This window comes from Aythya marila (genome assembly GCF_965140915.1).
Source record: "Aythya marila genome assembly, chromosome: 9".
In the NCBI taxonomy this organism is placed as follows: domain Eukaryota; kingdom Metazoa; phylum Chordata; class Aves; order Anseriformes; family Anatidae; genus Aythya; species Aythya marila.
Window position 1 is genome coordinate 9,290,911 of NC_139050.1, and position 25,636 is coordinate 9,316,546.

Below are 25,636 nucleotides of genomic sequence, written 5' to 3' on the forward strand. Positions count from 1 at the left end.
TGTTACTGTTTTCTACACTAGAAAGAATTTTAGTGCAAGTCTGCTTAGCCTTAACTAGAACAGTTTGACAGCAAGCATGAGCTATGTGTAACTTACAAAGCATCAGGGAGACTACTTGAATTGAAAACACCACAAAGGGAAAGATACCTAAGCTGAAAACTCATATGCAGTTCATGGTTTGATATCTCCCTCTCACATTTGCTTAGCAGTCACTCTCAACAGAGGGAGATTGGCCTTTCCACTACTCTTCTGGAGTTACCATTTTTCAATACTGACTAGAAATGTGCATGCAGCATGACTGGTTAGTTTACTGACCTGTTCAGCAGTGACAGTGCTGTACATATAAGGGACCCTCTTTCTTCTCAACATCTTCTTTAAGAGTGTGGTTAGTGAGTTGGGCATTTTCTTAAGCTGCCTATCCGAGGCACTGCCCTTCTGAACAGTTTGAACTCTACAACTGCTGTCTTTCAGATTCCTCCAAAACATTTATATCACATATAATACAATATTTCCAGACAAATACCTTAAAATAAGCCTAACTTTAGTGTGAAGCTCTTACAGCACAGAATGCTTACCTGTATAAAAACATAGGAGATGGAAATGATCCTAATCTGGATTTCTAAAGAAGCAGGGTAGAAGGAGCTATTTCAAGCTAATTTTGAAATACAAGCTAATTTTAGAATAGAAATGCTAGCTTAATTCTTGTATTTCAACTCTTCCATGTCTCAGTGTTCTAGGGAGTAGACAATAACCTTACTGAATGAGGGAAGCAGGGTTTAAGGATTTTTAAGGGGTATGTTTGTACAACAGTAACTATCGCAGTTATCTTTAAAAATTAAACCACAAATATGAATTACAAAACGAGCCCAAAATAACTTATCCTAGGAGCAAATTGTTTCCTTGTCTGTACAGTAAATGAAAACAAATGCAAGTAAAATATTCAAAAACCCAAAAATCAAGTTAGGAGAATGTGTAAAAAAAAAAAAAAAAAAAAAAAAGGATGAAAGGACTGAACGTGAGCTAAAGCTGAAGACCTAAGAACTCCGAAGTTTTTATTCATGTGACAACACCTCTGTTTAAAGAAAAATAAGGAAATTTACATGATGAAAAGCTTCCAAGCTTCCACAGATTTTTTTCATAAACAAAAGAAAACATTCATGAATCAGTGAACCACAGAAATAGTAAAACCCTACCAGTTTTGCAGATGGGTTTAAATTTTGAGCAAGAAGGAAGGAGGGCACTTTTATTTCCAGTCAGATGGGCTAGGATTAATTGAACTGTCAGATTCAATGTTCTGCTCACATTGTAAGCTTAGGCATTTGTATTTGGGATGGGCATTTACATAGATCGCAGTAGCTTTACATTAAGCCCAACCTTCAAAAGTTGGGCAATAAAAGATGACAGGAAATGGTGACTAGGTAATGCTGAATTTGATAAAAAATGAAAGGCATACTGAAGAAATCTGAGAAAGCATTTTTGACTGAAAACTTGCAGATGAAACAGTATCCCAATTCAACGCCTGATGATTCTGAGCCTTTTAAAGTTACCTGGAAAAATTAACTCCACCAGTTGAGGTTAGGACTTACGTTCTAGCCAGTTCAGATTGTTCTAGTCTAGTTCAGATTGCTGTGTCTGCATTTTCCAGGCTCTCAAGTTAGATCTGAGGCTAATAGGATCTTCATCAGTTGTGGAGGTAGCAACAGCTGAAGGAACAGGCTGTGGCTTTTCCAGTGGATTTTGAAGTTGTGATTCTGAAATGCTAAACTCCATCATGGGCTCTTTCATTGCCACCACAGGTGCAAAAAACAGTAATGCTAATTCCAGCAATCCAGATCTTATTTCATATGCAGAAATTAACCCATAGGCAAGTAATAAAAATGCATACATCATCCCATTCAATTATTCAGCAGTTTTGCAGACATACCGGAAAAAAACAAGCTTTCAATATAAAAATTGTCTATGAAACAGTCTAACTTGAGTTTTTCTCCATGGATCATAATTCCACATGAGCTGCTTGATCTGTAGAAGAGGAGAGAAGAATAAATACTCCATTTCCAGCTTCCTTAATTTGCAAATTGGTTTGAAACTTAATATTCAAACCCCAGACACTTGTTCCTTGCAAAGTTATCTGGGACTGAAGAACAATTAATTCCCCTATATCTATAATGGCACTGTAATTAAGGGTTAAGATAAGGCCAGGTTCATAAAATTGCAGGAACAGGGAGGATTCTTTAATGGAACTGAAAAAAGTGAGAAATAGATCTCTCTGTTCTCTAGGTTTCAGCATCAAGTTACACGTGCCTGACTTGGCAAAGTGCTTCTGTGCCATTAAAATAGGCAATTAACACAATTTAACACATCCTCCATGCAAGCCTTTACATGGTGCAAGCTTACAGTGAATGAGCACGAGGCTTCACCCCAGTCCAAACAGGTAAGAAGGAGATTGCAGCAGAAGGAAGACAGTCAGAAAGATTACCTTGTGTGTGTTGTCCTGACATCTTAGCTGGTGTTCCTGTTTCTTTTTCTTTCTGGAAAAGACTCTGGAGCTGTTTGATTTCTTGATCATAGTCCTGCCATTCTGGAACTATACGCATTGCTGCTTGCAACTTGGGCTCTTTGGTCATTGGGTTATTACACTGCAAACAAAACACACAAACTGTTCAAACACTTAATGCATAAATAAGCTCTATTTACTGAACAGAGGAATGCTTCCCCCTGGTGGAATTAATCTGTTGTTAGTGAACACTTAGTACACACCAGTATTTCAGCTAGAGTACAGTGTAAAGACTCTTCACAAATTCATGATGGCACCCCTCTAAGAAAAATACTGAATATAAAGAGGAAAAAATGAAGTACTGAAAACACTGAAGTAAAAATATAGGATGAGGCACCTAGATCTAAGATTGGGAAATGCCCTAAAATTTGTCATTATCTTATTGTGACATAAGAGTGAGGGAGCCATACTGTACTTACTAGATCAATGGTTTTTGCTCTCTTCTTTGAGGAATCATCACACCATGTTTCACACCAAAGCCACTCCTGTGGCAGTGATTTAATTGGCACCTGGTGGATCATGTTGTTAGGCAAATCCTGTTGTGAAGAATAAGATTTAGTAGCAGTTTCCACAGGGTGCAGTGCTGGGGGAACAACTGTCCCACCAGACAGCATTGAGAAGTTTTGTGATTTCTGTAAGCACAGAGGTTTGTTCCCCAGGACAAGTGAAAAATGATAGATCAACCTTTCATTCCAACCAGTCATTTGGAAAAAAATATGAAACTGAATAATGCAATTGTTAATCTTACTTTGTTGGAACTTAAGTCTAAGAGCAAACCTGTGTCAAACCTGTACTGGACCAGTTTGAAGACCATTCTTAAGTAAATAAAAATGCTGTGTTACTTTTCCATGTATGACAGTATAAGCCTTATTTCCATATATCGTATTTGTACTGACATTATCAAGTCAGTACACAGTAAACCACTTGGAGCCAGACAGCTCAAGAAACAGATACATTCTTCTTAACGTTCAGCTGTGTTACATATTTACCTTGGAGTATACTGGAAAAACTGACAGTCTGAAGACAGGTAAGAGGAAGCTGTTGTTTCTGCCTACCAGCTATGTTTGGTTCTATGCATATGTGCCTCATTTGATGGCAGGGAGTAATGGGACTGCCACTGGCATTTGGCTTTGGTAGATAATTGGCTGGGACAGGAGAGGTCCTAATTTGGCATCATATCACAGTACATGTATGTGTACGTACAATGAACTAAATACACACCTGATCGAGGTTAGACAGACTGTTAGGGTCCTGACTAAGACCCTGATATTGTCCTCTGAGTCGATCTCCAGCTGCTATCTTTCTGAACTTCTTCAGATCCACAACATATAGGGCACTACATGGAGATGACATAGTTAGCAGTGACATTTGACTGACAGGTAAATTACTGCAGCACCAGGAGACCCTGAGATTTAATGTTAAAAACAATTTGATATACTGCCACCAATAGATTATCTAATATAAGGAAGGAAAGCAGTTCTAACTAAGGTGATGGCACGTACGCAAAAAAAATACTCAACAAATCTATCTTAGCTTTGTTGTCATGCAGTCCCTTCTTCCAACATTTGTTATTAACAAATGAAGATGCCTGTTTAGTTAACACTTCAGTTCTTCATCTGTAAAAGCTGTATCATACTTAATAACTTCAGTGTCCCTAGTGCTTCCAATGGACCAGAGGCAATGGAACCTTAAAGAAGCAACAGTAAGCAAAAAGTGGTTCACTGCAGTGCTGTGGACCTCAGCTAGTTTTCTGCTAATTCTAATTCATAGCAAAAGCTTTCCACTTGCATTTTGGGGGAGGGGGGGGGGAGGGGGGAAGAACTCTTCAGTACCTGATATGGTATTTTCTTCCAGCTAAGTGACTTGCCCAGTATCCTGATTTCCAGAACCTGTAGCCATCCATTTCTCTTCGACTGTCACAGAATGGAGTATAACCGTAAGGAGCACCATCTAGATTGAAATCTCTTAATTCCTTTAGATCTGTGCGCACAATCTGAAGGGAAAGGACATTTTATTTATATTCGTAGAAGCCTGCCAAGGGTTATTTTGAAATGTTGGTTAGGATTGAATTCAAACGGAGCAAACAGTGAAAAGAAAAATCATCTGTTACTCTTCTCTACCATCATCTGCATTATGCATATGTAGTACAAAAACAGGGCACCAAGTCCAGTGTCTCACTGGAGCTGGATCAATTAAACTGGACCTTAAGTAATCTGATAGGGGTTTGCTTGACAACTGAAGTGCCAAATTGTTGCTTAGCAAGCAACAAAAATTCTCACTATAAATGAACTCTGCTATGATCCTTTGGTTTCCTTTCCTCTTGAAAGTTTGCAGACCCTTCAGAGATGATGCTTTCTAATGTCTTTCTGACACAGACACTGTGGCAGTAATACTACTCTAAAAATACCATTCTAGCGGAAACAATCTACATTAATATATCTTTTAAAAACAGAGCAAGAACTGGATAAATTGTGAACAGCGTAGCTTGGAATTTAACCTAGGTGATACTTAAGCATGAGTTGTAATGGTTTTAACTGACATGGGATCATGATGTACCTATGCCAAAATGCCGAAGGTATTTCATATTTACATGTTGATAATCCATACTTCTCAATTTCATAAAAGTTTTGGAAGGAATTTTTGTTGGCAGTTCTCACTGTACACGCACCCTGTACTTTCAAACCATTCAGGCAGTAAGCGCAGACAAAGCCTTAACAGATATTGTTTGCTTTGCAGCAGGGCACGGCTTCATGCTCCAGGGAATTAGTTTCTCACTCCTCTGAAAGCCGTTCAGATCTGGCCAAGTCAAAAGCAGGGGAGTGGGAGGAGGAGGGTGTTTGGTGACTTAGGAAAACACTGTGTGCTAAGTGATCTGCTGCCTGGGAGAACAGACAGAACTGGAACTGGAGAAGAGGCAGGGCAAAATCAGAATCTGTTTGGCAAACTAGCTGGAATCACAACAGCAAGTGAGTGAGGAACCAGAGAAAAAGTAAGAAACAGGCCAACAAAAACAAATTTTCTGGGAACAGGCAGGAAAAAAACATACTGAAGCATACTATAGTTATAGAATCAACCTTCAGTCATGCCTGTGAAATGCCCAAACTTGCAACCTTTGTAACAACACAGAAATTGTATTCAAGAATATATAGTACTCTTAGAGAGGAAGAAAGGAAAAAGATCAAGTAATTCCACCCTCTGTGTTACCTGATCAGCATCCACAAATAAGATTTTATCAACAGCTAATGGGAAGAGCACGTCTAGAAAGAGGATCTTGTAACCCCAGATGATACGCTGTTTCTCTGTTTGCTGATGAAGCCAGCGTGGCCATTTATACTGGACAAGCTCATACTGGAAATTATACTTCTCTGCCATGTATGGGATGAACTCCTGCAGAGGGAGGGGGAAAAAAGTAGCTTATCTTAGTTTTGTTACACTGCAGGAGAAATAAAAGTGCATTACAAGAAATAGACTTAAGTCCCATAGTAAGTCAGAGAACATTAGAATGAAGAAGTTAAATAGCACAAAGAATAACTACAGATTCACAGTTACTTCAGACAGATGACATAAACCCAAACTGTACAATCAATATAGATCGTAAAGCCAACGATCATGAGACAACTATTTTGGCATCCTTTCACTGCAGAATTCCTTATAAGCCATTTTATAGCGATCCATATAGATCAGTTTAAAAGAATGCATTACTCAACTTATAGAATTCAAATATGGGAGAGTTATTATTTAGAACTGTACAAAGCAGTACATGGAAATAATAAAACAAGAAAAGAATCAGGAAAAATCCTTTACTGGAACAACTTGTGCCACTGTCCGATCTGATCAGTTGACATTCACGTCCGTGAGGCCTCCTCTCACAGTGGGAGAGCACACATTTAGCCAAGGGATACTGGTAGAACATGACTGTTAGCAAGGGAAGGGGGTACCACATTGCTGCATCACCCCAAGAGCAGTCACAGCACAGACCATTTTTGTAGTGACAGGGACACTGCTAATTATTTCCCCTTGAGCTCATAAACTGGTAAGATTCTCTAAGGAAGGCTGCTTCCTAATATTACATGTTAAAAGTTCTGAATTCCTGAAATACACAGTTTTGACATTCATTTATGTCCCGGTTATGGTTTGAATTCTGCTATTTGATTCATGAAATATCACAGACAATGTTAAGTATTTCCAGGTACATTCCACCACTCGCATACTCCAGTCAGTCTGAAAAGATGGTTTTAATAACTCCCTTATGAAGCTCTCACCATACCTAGTTGGTAAGCCCTTGCTTCTCTGGTAGTTTTTTTTCCTATGCTCTCTCAACCATTATGTATTAGATGAAAGTTTATAGCCCTGAATTTCATCTCAAAGTCTATACCATTACCATGCGAGTTAAAAAAAAAAAAAAAAAAAAAAGTTCAAACTCTTTCAAGTATCATTTTACTAGTAAATGCTTTTCTCTTAAATATTTACCTTCAACAGGAGCCCACTATTTCCAAAAGCTAGTTCTATGCTTTGTCAAAATAGAAGGTATACAAGACAAAAAAGTGTACATGTTTATGTAACAGTATGATGCACAAGTCAAAACATTTTTCTTATTTACTTTGTCTGCAACAGAATGAATTTCTAATTAATAACAAACCTTGAATGTAGGCGATAAGTAGTTCTTCAGAAACCAGAACTTTAAAGGAGTCTTGGTATGTTTCAGCACAGACAACATCATTATGCTATCAAAAGAAAAAATAAAACATTTACAGGAATAGCTACCACCTGCTAGAGATCAGCTGCTTAACAGAGTACAAATTGCTATTTTACACTAGACTAACTATAGTATGTGAGATTACTGATCTTTGTGCATGAAGAAAAAGTGGGTAGCTTCACCCTATTAGATATTGCTTAATTTTATCTAAAATATAAAATCTGTTGGTTTTCACAGTGTTGAGAACAGAAGTTCAGATTCTCTTCCAAAGCAACTGTGACTTAAAATTTCTTAACAAAGTATCTGTATTTAATTATTTTCTAAGGAGAAATTTCTAGGGCAGCAACATGCTATCTATTACATTAAGTCTATTTTGAATATCTGCATAGCAGGCAGACAAAAGTTACTGTAATATAGCAGAGGCAAAAAAAAAAGAGGACTTCTGAGCTTTTTTTTTTTTTTTAAATATTTTTGCAAATTCTAACCTTTTTACTTGTGAACAGCAGTGCACATTTACCATTTGAGACCCCCAAAATATAAATTCTGAACTAACCGTAGGAATCTTTCATAAAGGTGTCCTGAAGCCACAGAGAATATATTTAATACATCATCTTTATCCTGTTTCACATCTTCATTCTTTTGTCCTCCTGTGAATCCCCTGAAAGGATGAATATGTTTATATGAGAGACAAGATAGTTAAGGCCCAACTATACAGAAGAGAGTGTAACAGATTAAAAATCCCTATGGTGTTTGTTTAATATAGTACAATTACATGGTTTGGTGTCCTCCTCCTCAGTCTGGACATCACAGTCCACAAGGCAGAGCACTGCATACACCAGCGTGGATGACCCGGTAACTTATATGTAACCGCCTATTCAATTGAAAGATTCCTGGCTGAGATACAGCTCTTGGAAACAAACAGTTTCCTCCTTCCCTGTAGCACAGGTGGTAAGGGAACATAAGCAGGGCAAAGCAGTAACCTTAGTTCTCTAGAAACAGAGGGGTCCTATGAAAGACATGGAGCTAGTGATGCACGGCTTTGATGAGTCAAGCCCTAAACTCAAGCTGTCTTAACAAATGCATATGAAATATCATGGAACTAGCTGTGTTATCTAAAAAGCCGTTTTCCAGTTTCAAGAGGCTTGCAGGTTATTGTTGAATTAGCTTTACCATTTGAGAGATTCCCAAAATCCAGATTCATTCTCACTGGTACCATCACTTAGTAGATCTTCATTCATCATGTCTAGTTTTTTCTGAACCTGTGAAACATATCACTGCTTTAGTGAGCAGAACTAGATATTGGGCAAACAGCTATGGAGTGTCGTTGTGACACTAGCTCTGTTAGTATCCATTTCAGTTACGTCCAGTTAGCTGATGGGTAACCTAAGCTGTCTGGAGAAACAGCTTGGTAGTGAACTGACATTTTGAAAATAGATTCCAAAGCTGTTCTCAGATAACCAAGGGCATGTTAGTCTAGATGGTTAAAAATGCTTTGCTAAGAGGTATTTAGTGACCATCCTTGTTGGTGGAAATTAGCAGAGAAAAAAAAATTCAAATAAACCAGCAAACTGCCCCAAAAACAATACAAAACCTCAACATCACTTTCCATTTCTAGAAAGTATTATTTGCCATTGTAACTCCCAAGCAGTTAAGTAGGTGTGACAGAAAAAGGAAAGGCAAAAAAAAGGAGAAAAAAAAAAGGAAAAAAAGCAAGAAAACATCCCGGAATTACTCCAACACAAGTAAATCCTGTGAGGAAGCATGAACCAGATGTGTCACAACCATCATTTACCAGTCATCCTCATTAAGCTTTTCAGCTACATTGTTATATAATAGGCAACCCTAAAAGACAGTAGATTAATAAATTGCCTTTTAATAAAAAGGTATCCTCACCTATTCTATCAGATAGATAGATAACATGTTACCAGATGAGTAAATTTTATCTGTAACAAAAAAATACTGTCTCAGTGGACACATGGAATGTTTATAACTACACTTTTTATAAGAAAAAAAGTCATGTCTTTTAAATAAGTAATAAGCATAACTGAGTCAGTAAAATTTAAGCATAATTGCTTCTCACATGCATCCAAAAGGAACAGCAGTTACATGCCATTCTCTCCTGTGTCAAAAAAAACAAAACCGAGTCTACAGACAATTCCCTCTATTGTAAGTGTTGCAATGTGAAAGTTTTGCAAATTGCTTCTAATGTAAGCTTGTAGGAAGGGAGAATCAGGCCCTCAGCAGTTCTTCCCCCACTACTGGTCAAACAGTCTTTTTTAAGAGCAAATCCAGTTTTTATACTCACCTTCACTTTAATAATTTTGCTCTTGAAGTTGTTGAGAACAACAATAACTTCATTAGCTTCAGGTGGAGAGTCTGTGCCATCATGGCTGAAAATACAGTAAAATCACTTTTAGTTTGTTTTTTGAAAACACTGCCTTTACTAAAAAATAGAAATATGTCCTTTATTTCTTCTACATGTTTTTCTACATATTATTAAAGCTTAGTATTGTAAAACAGGTTTGAGACTTGCAACAAGATAAAGTAACAAATACATATGTTTGAACACAGACTGAGTTTTGTAAAGGAACGCATTTATTTCATCTCAACTTATTCCGTACAGTACAAAATGCAATTTGCTGTTCAGTTCAATTACACTTTGGCAAATGAACTGTTAGATTCAGGTATTAGCATGCATGTATCTAATTCAGAAGTTTAACAAGGAAAATATCAAGGTATCTCTTGTGCCGTCCTACCTGTAGATTCTATAGATATCCTCAGATCTGCCCTTTCTCAGTCTTAGAGTCCATGCACCAGGATTGGCTTTTAACTGGAAGTAACCCTGTAAAGGGAAAAGAGTATCTGCCAATTTCCAGAAAACACAAATGCAGAAAAACAGGTTTGTAAGTCACGTATTTTGACCCACTGTTATATCTGGAAATAGTTATTTGTAAGCTAGCTGACTAATATAACCATAACGCCTTAAAACCCAGAAAAGTAAGCATGTATGGGTGTGGATAACACCACAAAACTTAGAAGTTCCATTCAAAATCCTTAGTTTTTTGAAAGAGAACGACAATTATTAAAAGGTCCAGCTTCACTTTTTAGATGACAAAAAGTCTTCAGAGTGTCTTGGTAGGAACAGCATAATTGTAAAGTTGTTTCTGCAGAAGGAATGAGCCAATTTCTAAACACTAGTTGGTAATTTCACAGCAGCCTGTGAAAGGTTTTCCTCTAAAAACATAACTTTTATCTATTGTGAAGCTATACAGACTGGTATTTCAGCTACAGCAGGAAGTAGTAACATAGGTTGTATATTTCAAGATCTCCCTTCTGCAAAACCTAAAAAATTACAATGTAAAATTCCAGTACTGTATACGTTTCTTGTTGAATTTTCAGGTTCCAAATCTGAGAATTTTATTTTGTGATGTAGATTATTATGCCAAAAATATACAAAACGTTTGTAGCAACATCTCAGTGTCCCATTCATTTTTTATTTTTTTTTCTTTGACCCCACAGGCATGAGTGACCTGTCCTGGAAAAAGGTTACCTAGAGATATTGGCATAATTTTAAGATACTCTAGAATATCCTCCTCAGCAAGCTAAAGGGAAAGAAGTGCATCTTTAAAAGGTAAGAGACAAACAAGTTTATTGCGGAGTTTTAGACATCAGAGTGAAGAATGATGTGGTTCTGATATTTGCAAGCAACTGTGGAGTGCAAGTAATGCCATATATCCCCAGCCTACATTCTAAAAGATATTTAATGGTTTAACGTGAGGAATTGTGCTGACTGGAGAACCCAAGTTATCTGTTGCCAGTTTCAATCAAATGCTTACCAAGTTGGCCATAACAATGGTATCTACGATGACAGGATTGGTTGAAGTTCCCAGTGTAAACTGGAGTCCCCGAGGTGGCTGTCCAGTAGTAATATCATAGCAGTGTCCTTCCAAAAGCAGATATTCCAATTCATATTCTGCAGCAACAACGTTATCTACCTATAAGAAGATATTGCTGAATTCAGCATTAGCTGTAGAGTGCAATTCTTTTTTAGTGATTCAGTTACTATCTATAATAGCCATAGTAATCTACTAGCACTTACTTTACCAGAGTATTTCTATTAGACGAATACCTAGAAACCCTTAAAAAGCTTGGTTCCATTGAAGCAAAAAAATTAATGACATGTATTGGTAAGACTGTCCCCTATCAAAACTCTCAATCTCAACCAGTAAGATCCTAGGATAACGGAAGTGAAGGACTGTTGCTCTATTTTACAAACTCTTTTTTACAGTTATTGTAGGATTTAGTCAAATAAGTGATCGATCTCACAAGAAGCCTGTTGACAGGCTTCAGAACTTTGAATCAAAACCTCTATAAAGCTAATCTAATCTATCATCATCTGAAACAAACGTTTTATTTTGCTCTACGTTACTCTTACAATGTGCTAGGGGTATCATCAGAAAGAGCCATTCCTTTCTTTTACACTAAACAAAAAAGTGCCAATAAAAAAATACTGGTCAAGTTGAACAAATCACTTCAGACATACAGACTCATAGAATATCCCAAATTGGAAGGGACCCATAGCAATCATCAAGACCAACTCCTGGCATCACACAGGTCTACCCAAAAATTCAGACCATGTGACTAAGTGCACAGTCCAAACACTTCTTAAACTCCGATGGGCTTGGTGCCGTGTCTACATCCCTGGGGAGCCTGTTCAAGACAACCCCCTCAGCGAAGAACCTCTTCCTGATGTCCAGCCTGGGGGACCCCACTAGTGACTGTCCGCCAGCCTGATGTGGCCCCATTTACCACAACCCCCTGAGCCCTGCCCATCAGCCAATTGCTCACCCATCGTATGATGTTTTTGTCTAGCTGTATGCTGGACGTTTTGTCCAGTAGGATTCTACAGGAAACTGTGGCAAAAGCTTTACTGAAATCAAGAAAATCACATCAGCTGGTTTCCCTTGATCAACTAGACAGGTGATCTTATCTCCCTACCAGGCTATATTCATATTTACCCTGAGGACACTACATAAGCAAAATATTAGTCTAAGCTCACAAACCATCATCTCTCATTGCATATGCTACCCCCACTCTCTGAGTTTCAATTCACCTAAGTTGTGGGGGCAGAGAGGGGAACAAACAGAGGTTTGAAATGCATGGCTGTATCAGCCATTTGCTAGTTCATTTATGGCTTTACAATTTTGTTTTGCTTTTCGTCTCAGACCCTAACAGTCAAAAAAAAAAACAAAACACCATCCAACAACAACAAAAGCTCCCAAACTCCCCCACAAGAAATCAGATTTCCTACACTTCCAACTGAAATCATGCAGGCTTAGCACTGGAGTCCACCACTGCACTGCACCAGATCCCCAAACACTACCAGAGATGCAAGAGTAAGGAGAGACTAAAAGTAGGATATTCTATGAAGAAGTAACCCACATTTGTAATGACCACGAGGCTGTCCACACTGTTGCTTTGCAGAAGGCCTATTTGTAAGGAGTATGACTATCTTGTCACACGTGCAGCAGGTGGGTTTCCATGCTGCAGGTGTGGGAGGATGCTGGGGCATGGAGCCTGAGCTTCCCTCTCACCTCTAGAGGTGGCTCCTCCAGCTCATGGAGGAGGCACACTGGTGTGAGGATGCTTGTCCTGCCACTGCCCACGCCACACCTTTCTGTGGATAAACAGAGGACTTGAACCTCCAGAGCTGTCACATCTTTTGCACACAATATTATTTTTTACTCTCTCCATATATGCAGTTTTTCAAGGCCAGCTACCAAGTGGCTTATTTTAAGGAAAAATGATATTTAACCATCTCCTTAGGCTATTCACTTCACACCCTGAAGTTCAAAATTTTACACTTCGCATCACTTATGGATTTTCTAACTTTTAATGTGTGTTTTTAGTGCACATTGTAACAGGTTAGCGTAGCACATTTGTAACCACTTATGAACCCATTATTTTTAGAAATTCTAAAAACTATTAAAGTCCAAGTTAATTTTTAACAGCAAGAGGTTAATAGTTAGCACTGAATGATCTATCCCGTTAAAGATTAAATGAGAATCATCAACTTGTACATACATATACCCTTCTCTTGTTTTTACCACCATTTTTATACTTAATTTCATCTTCTTAGGTTTTATTTTCTTCTTCATCATATCCTTAAGTACAGGGGCACACTGCCCAGGTCAATATGCTAACAGTCTAATTCAAGGCCTGTTCTAATAACAACCCCCTCCTAACACTATTACAGTTGAGTGGATTTCTGTTGCATCAGTTCCACTGTTTTATTGATACTGCAAATTCTTTTGTGGGTCACAATAGTGTGTCGGTAACAAAAGCTGTGAAAATGAACAAGTAGCTAAAAAGTGTTTGGTGGCTTCTCAGAGCAAGGAAAAGGAAGTGGAAATAACTTACTGGAACAAGACTCAGATCTTACTTCAGCATTTCTAAAGACAAGCTTAAAAAAAACTGCCTTATTTTTTGTTAGGGTATTAGCAGTACGGAGCTCCAATCAGAAATACGTTTTTTAAATTTGTAATTTAAGATGACCAACAGAGTTTGTTTCTTTCTCAGGGCGTTCTGAAATGCTATACACACACAGGCATGTACAGTCAAAACAGCATGTCTGTAGGATCTGCTTCAGACCTACAATATTTTTCAACTTGTGGTCCCCAGACATCCGTGAGCATCAGAGGGCAGCAATTTGCCAGCGAGCTTTCTCTGCAGCCCTCACGTAAAACTTTCAGGGGTCTACAAATGTATAAGTGTTAACATCTACGCCATTACAAAAATACCCCCTGGAAAACCAACAATATTTAAATGCAACAATAGTAATGTGCTGATTTCACATACCTCCTCTAAGTAAATGTTGTCAAGGTCATATGGGGTTCTGACAGATTCCACCATCCAACTCTCAGGAGTATTTAGGTTCAAAGTGAACAGTGGAGACTGAGGCATATCCAAAAACTTGGCAATTGGTCCAGAAGCAAAGTTGTTATCTGCTGTGAAAGAAATTTCTGGCTCCAAAACATAGCGATAAAAGCTGAAATTTCAGAAAGATAATTTCAGAACATATTTCTGCCATACTCTGCATATATTTCACTGTTTGAACTTGCTGACATCATCAGTTTTTCCAGAGCTCCAGTGTCTTCAAGAAGCCCAATATGGAATTTTTATTCCCTGATGTGTATGGAAGGCTTTGTCCAAAGCATCATGCTTAGGACAATCATAATTTATCTTGAAGGAGCAACCAATGTTTACATGACTCAGCCAATAAGATTAGCAAGTTATTTACCCTTGCTCATAGCTATAGAAAGACCCACCCAATTTGTAAACCACCAGAACTACCTCATGCCATCCACAAATTACTATATTCTCTATGGGAAATCGTGTCATTGTACAAATGAGTTGAAAGCAGTTAATGAGACCTGCCAAAGGACATCTGACCATGTCTCTGTGCTTGCACATTCCAACAGGTTTACCTTTCTCTCTCTCTCAGGGTTGTTGGATTGTGTTTGGATGTTTTGTTTGGTTGATTGGTTTGTTTTTGGTGTGGATGGATGGGAGGGTAGGAGTAGAGGACTGGGAGAAACAGCCCGGAGTTGTGGAACCTGGTAGGGGTGGTTTGCTCAAACAGGCTACACTGTAACTTGTGACAAGTCTTCCAAACAGTCATTGCCAACTGCACTGTTGTAAGCACATGCTTCCATGCTGCTATTTTTCAGGTGTCTGTTTTTTTTTCTTTTGTTTTTAACCCCAGAATGGTGTTGCTTACCTTTTCAGAGGCATGTCAGAAAGTTTGGACTGGCAGTTCATAAACACTCTTAGGTTCATATTTATCAATTGGTTCAAAACCTGAAGTAACAAAAGAGACATCCCTTAAAATCCTAACTAGGAATGCTGACCAATGTTTTCCTGGACAAGACCTCTCAAGGAGGCATGTAACCTGCTCATTTCTCAATCATCCCTTTTCATTATTTGCTTCACCACACCCATCTTTTAGCTGCTTGTTTTAAGTAGATTAGTCACATGCTCCCTCACACTCCAGGCATTGGTTTTGGGATGCAGAGACTTCCTTTCTCAAGAACAACTGTTGCAAACTGAACTTAAAATGGTGAAACTAAATGCTGACTAGAAGATATCTAAGCATGATCTTGTTAGCATAGTGCGGAGGAATTTCAGTAATGCATTATGTATTTCAGCTGCATTATGGGAAGGCCAGTGGTCACTAAAGAGTCAAGGAGAAAGACAAACATTGCAAAACAGATCTGGAGAGAACTTTTTGAAATTGTCATAAAACACATTAGAACACTGTACACATACCAAAAGTAAAGGAGCAAGTCTTTGAGCATCTCTGGTAACTGGATCAACAATAGCCACGACATCAAAGTATGTCTCCCCCTCTTTTGGTCTCAGTTTAACTGCACTAAACAGAAGAAGAAACAATTTTAAGCTATAAAATATATCGGATAAATACAGCAAAAACACTACACATCTCCTTCTGATGTCAGATTACTTTCCAAATGCTATTTATCTCCTGAAATAAGATAAAGAAAATACATACATACACATGTATAGAGATAAGTACACAGATGTATAATTTATGAAATCTGACTGTGCTCTGAAAACTGTTGGGGACTTCCCTATTGCTACTTGGACTTTTTTTTTTTGACATTAAATGTAACTTAAAAACATGGGAATGTTAAAAGACAAGGAAGAGCAGATTGCTTAGCAATCCTATACCTGTATCGTTCTTCAAAAAAGTGATATTCAATCCTTGCCTCTCCTTTTGGTTGAGCAGAGAGAAGAGCATCCACTTTCATTACCAAGTCACTAGCACTGAAGAAGGAAAAAAGAAGTTTACAGCTATTCACAAAATGCATGCACCTACTATGTTTCTGTCAACTAGCAGCAAAAGAAGTCAGAACTGAATACGCAAACTAGAAGTTCTACCATCTCTCTTCAAAAGCATTTCCCTACTTGCACATATTTATAATTAATTAATTACAAAAACAGTAGCATGGAAATAGATGATCAGTGCTTCTGAAAACACAATTTAATCCAGAATACGGTGTCCTTACTGTCCTCCTCCTTTTACTCCAAGGATTCTTTGAAGTAGCTCTGGAGAATCAAACATATGTAGGGGTTAATCTACCAGTGAGATAATTTAAATGAGTTGCAGTCTTCTCATCCCTGAGGGTACCAAAGGGTTTAACTAGCAAATACAGAGCAGCTGGCATTTTAGGTGTCAACCATGCTGCAGACACTGCATCCCTAACTTCACCAACTTCTCTTAGACCTGTAAGAAATTCAGTTCAAGCCCTCATTTCACAGCAGTCTTTTTGTTTTATACTGTAAATCTTAAGTACTAGGAAGAAATGGAGAAACTTTCAAGACAGAGGGGTCCTATCATTAAAATATAATAATTTCTGACAATTTCTTCCTTTTTATTATTCCCATAAGTTTTCTTTAGTTTACCAAGAAGCAATACTATACTTAATGGTCTGCCAGCTTTTCCTTTATTAATTCGGTCTCAAAGATTTATACTGACAGCTGTTTAAATTGTTCATACCAAAAACATAAGGCTGGTGAAGTCTGCTAGGTTCTACGGTGTTTTCCAATGCAGCAGATCAGCTCAAAATTTTGCAAAAAAAAACCTTGGCAGCATTCAAATAAAACATATGCAAAAGAAGACTGCTCTGTCCAGAACTACCCTATGATATCTTCTCCCACCCTATTATCCAAAAAGGATTATATCCCTTTGGATTTCCAATATAGGAACAAATGTGAAAGCATTGGGAACACTGTTAAAATCCATCCTCTTAGGATTCAGAATCACAGAAGATTTCTGCACAAAAGACCATATGCTTAACAGGTTCCTGCTCTAAGGAACCTGCTTTGGCAGGGGGGGTTGGACCTGATGGTCTTTCAAGGTCCCTTCCAACCCCTTAAATTCTGTGATTCTGTGATTAACATACCTGATTGGCCTCTAACAGCCAAGCAGTATCACAGAAAGATGTAATGCTAAATGGGGAAAATGTCTTAGTGATAACCTCCATCTCCACCACCACCCCCATGTGCTTATGGGCTTCAGATTTGAACCAGAAGATGTCTTTCCTCTGAATACCTTGCCTCTGTTCTTTTTGTAAGAATTATCTAGAACTATGATTTTCACCATTTCACCTCTACCTCTTTTTCTGTTGTTTCTCTTTAAAATGTTAAAAGCAGTTTACGTGATTCTCTGTGATTCTCACTGACAGCAAAATGTATTACTAAACTGTTTCTGATATTGATAGGCCAGCAGCAGGTAGCTGAACTACAAACAGATTCAGAAAGCATACTCCAGTATCTCATTTTCTTCCTTTCTTTCTCCTTTTAAATAAGTAATCCTACATGAGCTACGAAAGCCTGGTATGTAGGAGGTAGATGGTTTAAAGCAGCGTGTCAGTTAAGATTTAGCTGGGAGAAAAACCCATGATAAGTCTGAAGGCCTTGATATTAACAAGAAGTTAGACTTCTGTTCCATTTAGAGAAGCAGAACAAGTAATCCAGTGAAGAAAGCATTTTCAAGAATAAATGTAAGAACATGTAGCAATGCATACCACTTCATAACACGTACCACGGCAGTAAACAACTCTCCTTTGCATGTAGACAGTTTCTCTACTGGTAAAGCTGTCACCAATCAGTCTCCTAAGCCTCAAATGAAACTTCAGCACACAAGCAAGGAATTTAGCAAGACCTTGTAAAATGCACCACCACCCTCACTCTTCATTTTTTCAATCCACCTGTATCTTTTTTTTTCCCCTCATGCAACAGATCATTTCCAGATAACACAGCAGGCTGTTGCTGTGATCCAGGGACTACCTCTGTGATTACCAACCAATGCATTTACAGTTTCATGTTCACACGAACAGTTTTATGATAAATTCCTACTGTATTGAGCTCTTCCCCAGTTTCTTGCTGCTCGTCTGTGAAACTTCAACCAGCACAGCTCCTTCAACTTCATTACAAGACATGCAGCCACATCAGATCGCTACTCGATATAGATAACAAATCAAGAATGAAGACCTCTGAGCACAGAACTGTATTAGGGGTTGCTACTACTCCCACTCCAGCTTCCTGAATCTGGGGGATACAGTTGCAGCTCCATACCTACACAAGATTCTATGAACTATTCCGTGAACTGCAAAAAAAGTCACTAAAACACTTTAAACCCAAGACAATTTACATCTCTGTCCTTTCTGACTTGCTCATCTGAACAGCTGAGCCGTGACCATATGAATACATGTAAGTTTATAACACCTATCCAGTGTGTACTTGGTAGAAGCTTACTCTAGGCTGCAGAAAAGCACTTCATCAGAATACCACCACTTTTTGAAAATCTCTTCATGTTTACTTACAGGTCTTCTTCAAATCCCAGCTGCTGAATTTGAGATTTGATTTTCTGTCCTGATGTCTTTAGTATGATATTCTCAAGGAGATGGAAATCGTCCTGATTGAACATCTCACCATCCTCTAATGGGCCAATGATCTTTATTTAAAAAAAAAAAAAAAAAAAAAAAAAAAAAAAGCGGGATCAGCATTATTAAGTAAAGGCTACACTGAAAAAAAAAAAATCATAGGTATATTAAATACTCAAGCCCAACCTTGGTTGGTTGTCAACTTTTCAGGCAAATATTAATGTCCATGGCCACAAAGTTTAACAGAATTCTATCTACTTACAGACAAGGACAAAAATATCCCAAAGTCATGAATTGCATGCTTAGAATTTTCACTGAGTGCTTGATTTGCAAAAATATAGCTTATTAAACTATACATGCAATATTATGCCTTGAAGGGTTAACAAAACACCAGGCCAATTGCAGCAGTCCAGAAAAACTCCAGCAAATTTCACTCCTCTAGCCTTCAAAAGACTAAAAGCTTACCTAGACAATCCTTACTATTTTGCTAATGACAGAACTAGAATGCCACAATCCATCACCTAAAATCCTTAACACACTGAAGAACGTAGAGTATACAGCAGCCACTGGAACTTTCTTCCCCCCCAAACCTAGCTAGCGAGCAGGTGGCAGAAGAAAACTGAATTGGTACGTGGCCAGGTTTCATTACTGGTAGTGAGATACTCTTGTAACATGATCTGCTTAATCTAAGTGGCTCTTGTAAAAAGAGGTAGAAGAGAGCAAGACACCAACGTTGAGCAATGAACAATCACAACACAATCTCTCAAATTTATCATCCCTTTCAGCCTCTGGACTCAATTCATTGCCAATGTGAGTGCAACTGCTATTGACAGAGCTGAATTTGTATGCAACATCAACAGCTAACTGTACACAGTACAAAGAAGAGGTCACTGCAGGTCTGAATAAATGAACTTGGAAGCAGTTAAGTGGCCTAAAGAAGGCAAACTCTCCACTCAACCTTTGCATCTTTCCCAAACGTGGAATCTCTTTCACCACCTGGTGATTGACCTCACCCTTCCATTGCTGATCACAGCCCTCTGCCCCTTCTTCAGCTTTAGAACGTCTCTGCAGTATATAGCATGGGACAGAATAAAATCCACCTTAGGAGACTCAAAGGCTTCTTTGAAAATATTGGTATCCATACCCTGAAAGAAAAGAATACCTGTCATTGAAATAGGAAGAAAAATACCCCTCTGAACACTTCTTAAAATACATCTTTTTGTTCATGTTCAAGAATATCTTAATGCCTTGCTAAGATTTATCTCCAGGCCCCTTCATTCTGTGGTCTTAAACCTCGTTCTTGCCAGTCATCTTCAAACATTATCACAATTTCTGATGTGAAGGGCCACAACCCTAGCAGCTGTTGCTAATTAAACCAGTAGTTCCATTCATTTGTTCTTAAGAGATCCTTGCGTAATGTTTCAAGGCTAGTTTAAGAAACGCAATTTTTTTCTCTGCTTTTTAAAGAGATTATGAGATTGAAGTTCTCTCTTAAACCCCAAGAAACCACTCACTCAAATAGATTCCTGAATCTGCAATTCTTTTGACTTTTTCAAGTTGTGTAGCTTTGATGTGCATCTTTAGATGGACTGTTTTATTTAGGTAAGCTCAAACTTTCAGAGCAATGCAAAAAACGTTACACTCCATTGTTACTTTATCTTACCTTAACTGCACATACTGCAATAAGAAATTCATGAGATGAGCAAGTACCCTACCTTTGTAAACACCAACAGACATGCTTACCCCAACAGCAAATTCTAAGATGTCAGCTCCTGCCTCTAGAGCCTTTGCAGTTTCTTCTTTTGCCATTTTGGTGATGAAGTTCTTGGCATTATTTGACGTTTGTGTCTGTAGAGCTGCCCAAATGGCCTTAGCGACAAGCGTGTTCTTGCTGTTTGGATCTTCACTGGGATTATTAATCATGCTAATTCGAACATTATTGCTGGATTTCTGTGTTTAACCAAACATGTATTAGCAAAGTTTTAGGTTTCATCTTTCTTTTAAATGAAAAGTAGTCTATAAGACAATAAACTCCATAGCAGAAGTTTGTAAAAGTTATTTTAACCAGGAAACCAGATTTCAAATAACAGCACAAGGTTAAAAGGCTGAATGAACTAATTTAACTTTATTTTTTTTAATAATTAATTTTACTTAAGTATTTAGTTTACCTACAGGCATCACTGTGGTATCTTCTAGATAATACCGTGCTACACAAGAGATTTAGGACCATGGCCAGCACTCAGAGAGCTGGCTAAAGAGTGATTTGGGGGTAAGCTACATATTTTTGTAATTCAGTTACTTTCCTGGAACAAATAAGAGCAGAGAGCAGTGCTCATGTTAATCTCCAAACAAAAACACAGACACCTTCAATTTAGAACCAGAGGCCTAAAAGAACATCTTTTCTTTATTGTATTAGCATAGTGCTGAGAGGGGATTCTGTCCTAGTACAAAAAGGTCAAGGAAGTTCCAGCCCCCTTAAGCTGGAAAACAGAGAACCGATCTCCCCAGGGTCATAAAACTGGAAAAAGCACAACTTGTGTTTTTCAAGCCTCTTTTCACTGTTTTATTATCACTTCCAACCTGTGCAAGTGAAAATACTACTTACCTGGTGTTTAATAGCATCATACAACAATTGCCTTCCTGAAGGTTTATCAAAGTCACCAACAATCCAAAAAGTAACTGGTCTAACAAAAGAATCATCTGCAGAAAAAGAGGGGGGTGCAGGGGGAATATTTGAAGGTGAATGAAGGAAAGCTTCAGGTTTTCTTTATTTGGAGGAAAAACAAGGTGCACATGCAAAGATTTCAAAAAAACGTAAAAACATATGAAAACAGTGGAGAAGGCTAAGCTAAAAAGTCCGGCAAGAGAGGAACAGTAGTATTGATATCAGATTTCATTTACCTCATTCAGAAAACCCACATGGGACAGCATGCATTACTGTTTCTAAACTGGATTTCTTTATTTTTGGTACCGATTTAATTTAGAAATTATAAAAGGAACCTATAAATAACGTACTGATTCCAACTAGGGTACAGATATATCACTTCTTTGAACTGAAGCTGTTAGTTCAGAAAATCAGGTTTGTTTAAAGAAAAAAAAGTGATGAACCAAACATGCATTTAAACACCTTTCTTCATTTCTTGCTGGTACTAAAGCCAATGTTACAAAGGAACCAGAAAATTCCCAAAACAACAACATATGGAATGCTAAAGCATGTTTTACCATAGATCTCCTTGGAAGACATTCCTGGTCAAAAAGCAGAAAGGAAAAGGGGAAAAGGAAAGAGGCATTAATAATTTGACAGTAATCCTAATGCATATCAAGAAGTCGCAGCACTGCGCTGGGCATAATTGAATCACTGAAGCTCAGTTCCAGCAAGCAGCGGGTTCACCTTAATTTTATCAGAATAAATTTTGACACCTCCTCACCACCAGATAGACTGATGCTTTATTTCCATACTACAGCACTAGTCATAGTAGTCACACACCACCCCATGAAGGTATTGTTTTTAAGACCACTTGCATAAAAAGTTGTGCCATTATGACTTGAATTGTTTGTTACCTTCACTCTTCAAAAACTAGCAAGACAGCACCATTTCAGTTCTGCTGCTGAGCCATCTATACATATAACTTCGTTATCTTTAAAAAATAAATGTGCTACAGCATTACTATAATCAGATACCAGTTAAGTATCTTATTTGACCCAGAACTGTCAAGCCATAGGATTGCAAACTAATACATACTTAAAGGAGCATGCAGAGAGAGAGGTTTAATTAATAACCTACAAAGAGAAAGCAAGAAACTCCTTCAGGTTTAAGTGGCAACACAAACCAAAGACAAATACTAGACAGAAGCAGTGGGAACACTTAAGGCCACGCATGCAGCTGGCTGAAGTAGTACTGGGAAAACTTGTGAGAGCCTAAGTAAAGAAGAGAGGCAGGAACAAGAGGAATTGGTTCAAATGACAGCAGCTTACTTATGATTTCTAACAAAAATGCAGAAAAGGCCTGATTAAACTCTGTATTATATCTGTGCACACATTTCTTATAATAAGCAGCGTAGCTGAGTTTTAAGACTAACAGGGGACACAGGTATACCTATAATAAAGCGATACCATCATTAAAAAAAGCAGTATGTGCACTGGGGAAATAAAACCAGCACAGACCAGGTTGGCAGTTGCCTTATATAATGGGCAATAATTTTTTTTTTTGAATCAATACACCTTTTAGTAATTTTGAATTAGGAAAAAGAGTTATAGTCCCCCTTTATATTTTTTCAGTCAGCGTAATTGGAGGATCGGAGCTTAACATTGCTGTGTTTCTGATGGTTTTATGCAATGCAGCAAGAGCAGGTTGGGTGGGACTCCATTATTAATAGGAGGCTGGGTTTACAGATGGGAACATTTTTGTTCTATGCAGATGTCAAGCCCTATAAAAATGTTTATTTTTAACACTTAGATCGTACCGCTGTCCACAGGCCTGATCAAGGTTCAGTGAGTGTCTTGAGTACTGTATGTATGCTTGGAAACATGCAAGAATAAATTTGGGTTCATAATCCACTGCAGATGTTACCTTTCTTTGTTAAGTAGGTCATGCTGTTTGCTACAGCAGCTGTCTTCTCTTTGGAATTCAACGTGGTAAATCTAGCAAAGTCATCCACAAAAAAATTATCTGACAAAGAGAAAAAGTATTTAGATGCCAAAGCAAACAATTTCCATGTAAAATTACAGAAAAAGGACTACTATTATGAAAATGGTAAGAACACATCCCACATTTTGTCCCCTGTGATACTGCTTTTTAGATTTAATTTCCATTACTAATATATAACAGCTTTAAGAATGTATTTTTTTGTGTGTCATAAATGAATAACTACATTGCATTTTTTATACGTAGAAGTTAATTGAAAGAATTAAGTGTCACTAGGTTCAGGTTAATTTATTTAAACAATATACATTCAAAATCCTATTGTTTTTACTATTTTTCAAGAAAGGTAGTTGAACAATTGTATTTGCAGTCCTGACATTATAATGCAGAGTCTCTGCATGCATTCGGTGTTATTACTTAATACTTTATCCATGAGAAGTTCTGCTAAAATATATGCCACAGCCAGTCCTGAGTAATTCCAGAGATAACTGTCATGCTCAACTCAAAAGGAGGTTAGAAGTACGAAACAAAATGTTGCTTTATATAGAGAGTATGTGACTGTACTGTTTTTGACTTTTACTAGTGTTCCTCAATTTCATTAGTCATAATCCCCTAAAGATCTGTATAGAAGTAAAACAAATTCCTGTTCTGAGAAGTTTGTACATACTGATGCTATTATTGTATGTAGCATCTCCCCCAACATCAGGACTAGAATGTTACTTGGGGTGCTGTTAATGCTTTGCCACTAGAGTTTTCCATTGGGACAGCAAATGTCTTTGAAACAGGTATTTCAGGTTTAATTGAATTAAAAGCATCCCTTACTCATTGCTGTCAGATCTAGGTACTCTCTGTCAGACATTAAGATCCTTGAGTTAATTCTTGGAACAACATTAGGCTGGTTCATGATATACTCAACCACATCTTGATCATTAGATAATTCACCCTGAAGAAAAGAAAAAAAAGGTGATATTTAAATATCACACACATATTTGCCATAGCTTAATAAAATAGAAGTTTTGCACATTAAGTTGTTCTGTGTATTGCATATTTATGGACTTCAGAGAGAAACATGATTTGGAAAAAACTGCCTCAAAAGTCACAGCTGAACTCAGCACCTACCAGGTATACAGCTCGCTGGAAGATGCTTGTGGTTTCCAGGATTTTGTGCATCGTCACAGTTTCTAGGTCATCAGGATCCAGCTGATCTTTTTGAAAAGGCATTCCATTGAACAGCACTACAGGGAGAGGACCTACACCAGTCTGCTCGTAGTAAGCTCTTGCTGCCTAAATCCAGGGAAGGAAGTAGCTTTACTATGTCAGCCTGTTACTACAGGTGTTCACAATGTTTCTACGCAATATCCACAAACGTCTGTTCTAAACACACTAAGATGTCTTTTCAGCATTATGTAAAAACACTTCCTATATCTTACATGCATATGATGGCCTTGTCTTTCAGCATTTCAAAGCAAAGAGTTGCTTTATACTATGGAAGTGCAGGTAACTAGGCAGCGGACTAGCAGAGTCCGCTAAGTTCATTAAGTTCATACTGTAGACAAGTTGATAAATTGATTCTAATGAGCATGTTCTGGTAATAACAAAAAAATGGACAATATGAAACCTGCATTTCCTCTTTAGTTCCCATGGAACTATGCAAGCACTGGTATTTGCAACACAAGACAGGGTAGGATTTTATTATTATTTTTTAAGAACATATTGTATGAACATCTGAAAAACACTTAGTTTTTCAACTAGAACTGCCCCTAAAGCACAGGAGGTTATTATGTCAAGATAAATTTCCATATTTCATGTAACCACTGAAACATGTACCATCAATACCAATGCTCTGTTATGGATAGAAGTTAATAGGGTTCTACTGTTTGTGGCTTTCAAGACCTCTAAAACAAATCCTCAACTTATAGTTACTTTTTAAGAACACAGACAAATATCACAAGGCTTAGATCACATGAAAGAGTGCTTGGTGTTGGTTTTGTCCTTTATACAGAAAAAATCTCTCTCTAAAGGCTTCCTTCCTTATCCAAAGGCTTTTCCAGTGTTTTAAGACATGGTCATGCTGAATGGTGTCACGTACAACAGTTGTAGCAAGGCCTCCAGAATGGCCTTTTGAGTCTTCTGGAGGACAGCACCTCACATCTGTTAGGAGCATCAGGGGTGGGTGGGGGGTTGCTGCTTTTGTTTTGGTTAGCTTTGATTTGGTATCTAGTATGTAAACTGCGAAGACTTCTGTCATTCAGTAATTTGCCTTTAGTAGGTTTTTGTTC

At 37.9% G+C, this 25,636-nt stretch overlaps 1 protein-coding gene across 3 annotated transcripts in view; it reads right to left on the reverse strand.

Annotated features, from left to right (window-relative positions):
- Positions 1-1,021: 1,021 nt before the first annotated feature.
- The window catches only part of UGGT1 (UDP-glucose glycoprotein glucosyltransferase 1), a 43,201-nt gene continuing 18,586 nt past the window's right edge, over positions 1,022-25,636 (reverse strand). Inside the window, exons 18-41 of one of the 3 annotated variants that reach the window (XM_082767489.1) lie at positions 24,477-24,641; positions 24,180-24,300; positions 23,286-23,384; positions 21,938-21,961; positions 21,321-21,415; positions 20,459-20,665; positions 19,729-19,860; positions 18,656-18,786; positions 15,999-16,094; positions 15,579-15,681; positions 15,031-15,110; positions 14,109-14,298; positions 11,087-11,245; positions 10,007-10,092; positions 9,556-9,640; positions 8,421-8,509; positions 7,804-7,908; positions 7,194-7,278; positions 5,759-5,941; positions 4,387-4,547; positions 3,776-3,890; positions 2,974-3,090; positions 2,477-2,636; positions 1,022-2,019 (exon numbers count right to left, since the gene is read on the reverse strand). In XM_082767489.1, coding sequence (XP_082623615.1) covers positions 1,994-2,019; positions 2,477-2,636; positions 2,974-3,090; positions 3,776-3,890; positions 4,387-4,547; positions 5,759-5,941; positions 7,194-7,278; positions 7,804-7,908; positions 8,421-8,509; positions 9,556-9,640; positions 10,007-10,092; positions 11,087-11,245; positions 14,109-14,298; positions 15,031-15,110; positions 15,579-15,681; positions 15,999-16,094; positions 18,656-18,786; positions 19,729-19,860; positions 20,459-20,665; positions 21,321-21,415; positions 21,938-21,961; positions 23,286-23,384; positions 24,180-24,300; positions 24,477-24,641 — 2,814 coding nt within the window. In that variant the 3' untranslated portion in view covers positions 1,022-1,993. Of the gene's footprint in view, positions 2,020-2,476; positions 2,637-2,973; positions 3,091-3,775; positions 3,891-3,977; positions 4,242-4,386; positions 4,548-5,758; positions 5,942-7,193; positions 7,279-7,803; positions 7,909-8,420; positions 8,510-9,555; positions 9,641-10,006; positions 10,093-11,086; positions 11,246-14,108; positions 14,299-15,030; positions 15,111-15,578; positions 15,682-15,998; positions 16,095-18,655; positions 18,787-19,728; positions 19,861-20,458; positions 20,666-21,320; positions 21,416-21,937; positions 21,962-23,285; positions 23,385-24,179; positions 24,301-24,476; positions 24,642-25,636 lie in introns of those variants that run through there. The other 2 variants (XM_082767490.1, XM_082767491.1) reach the window with 2 other exon arrangements.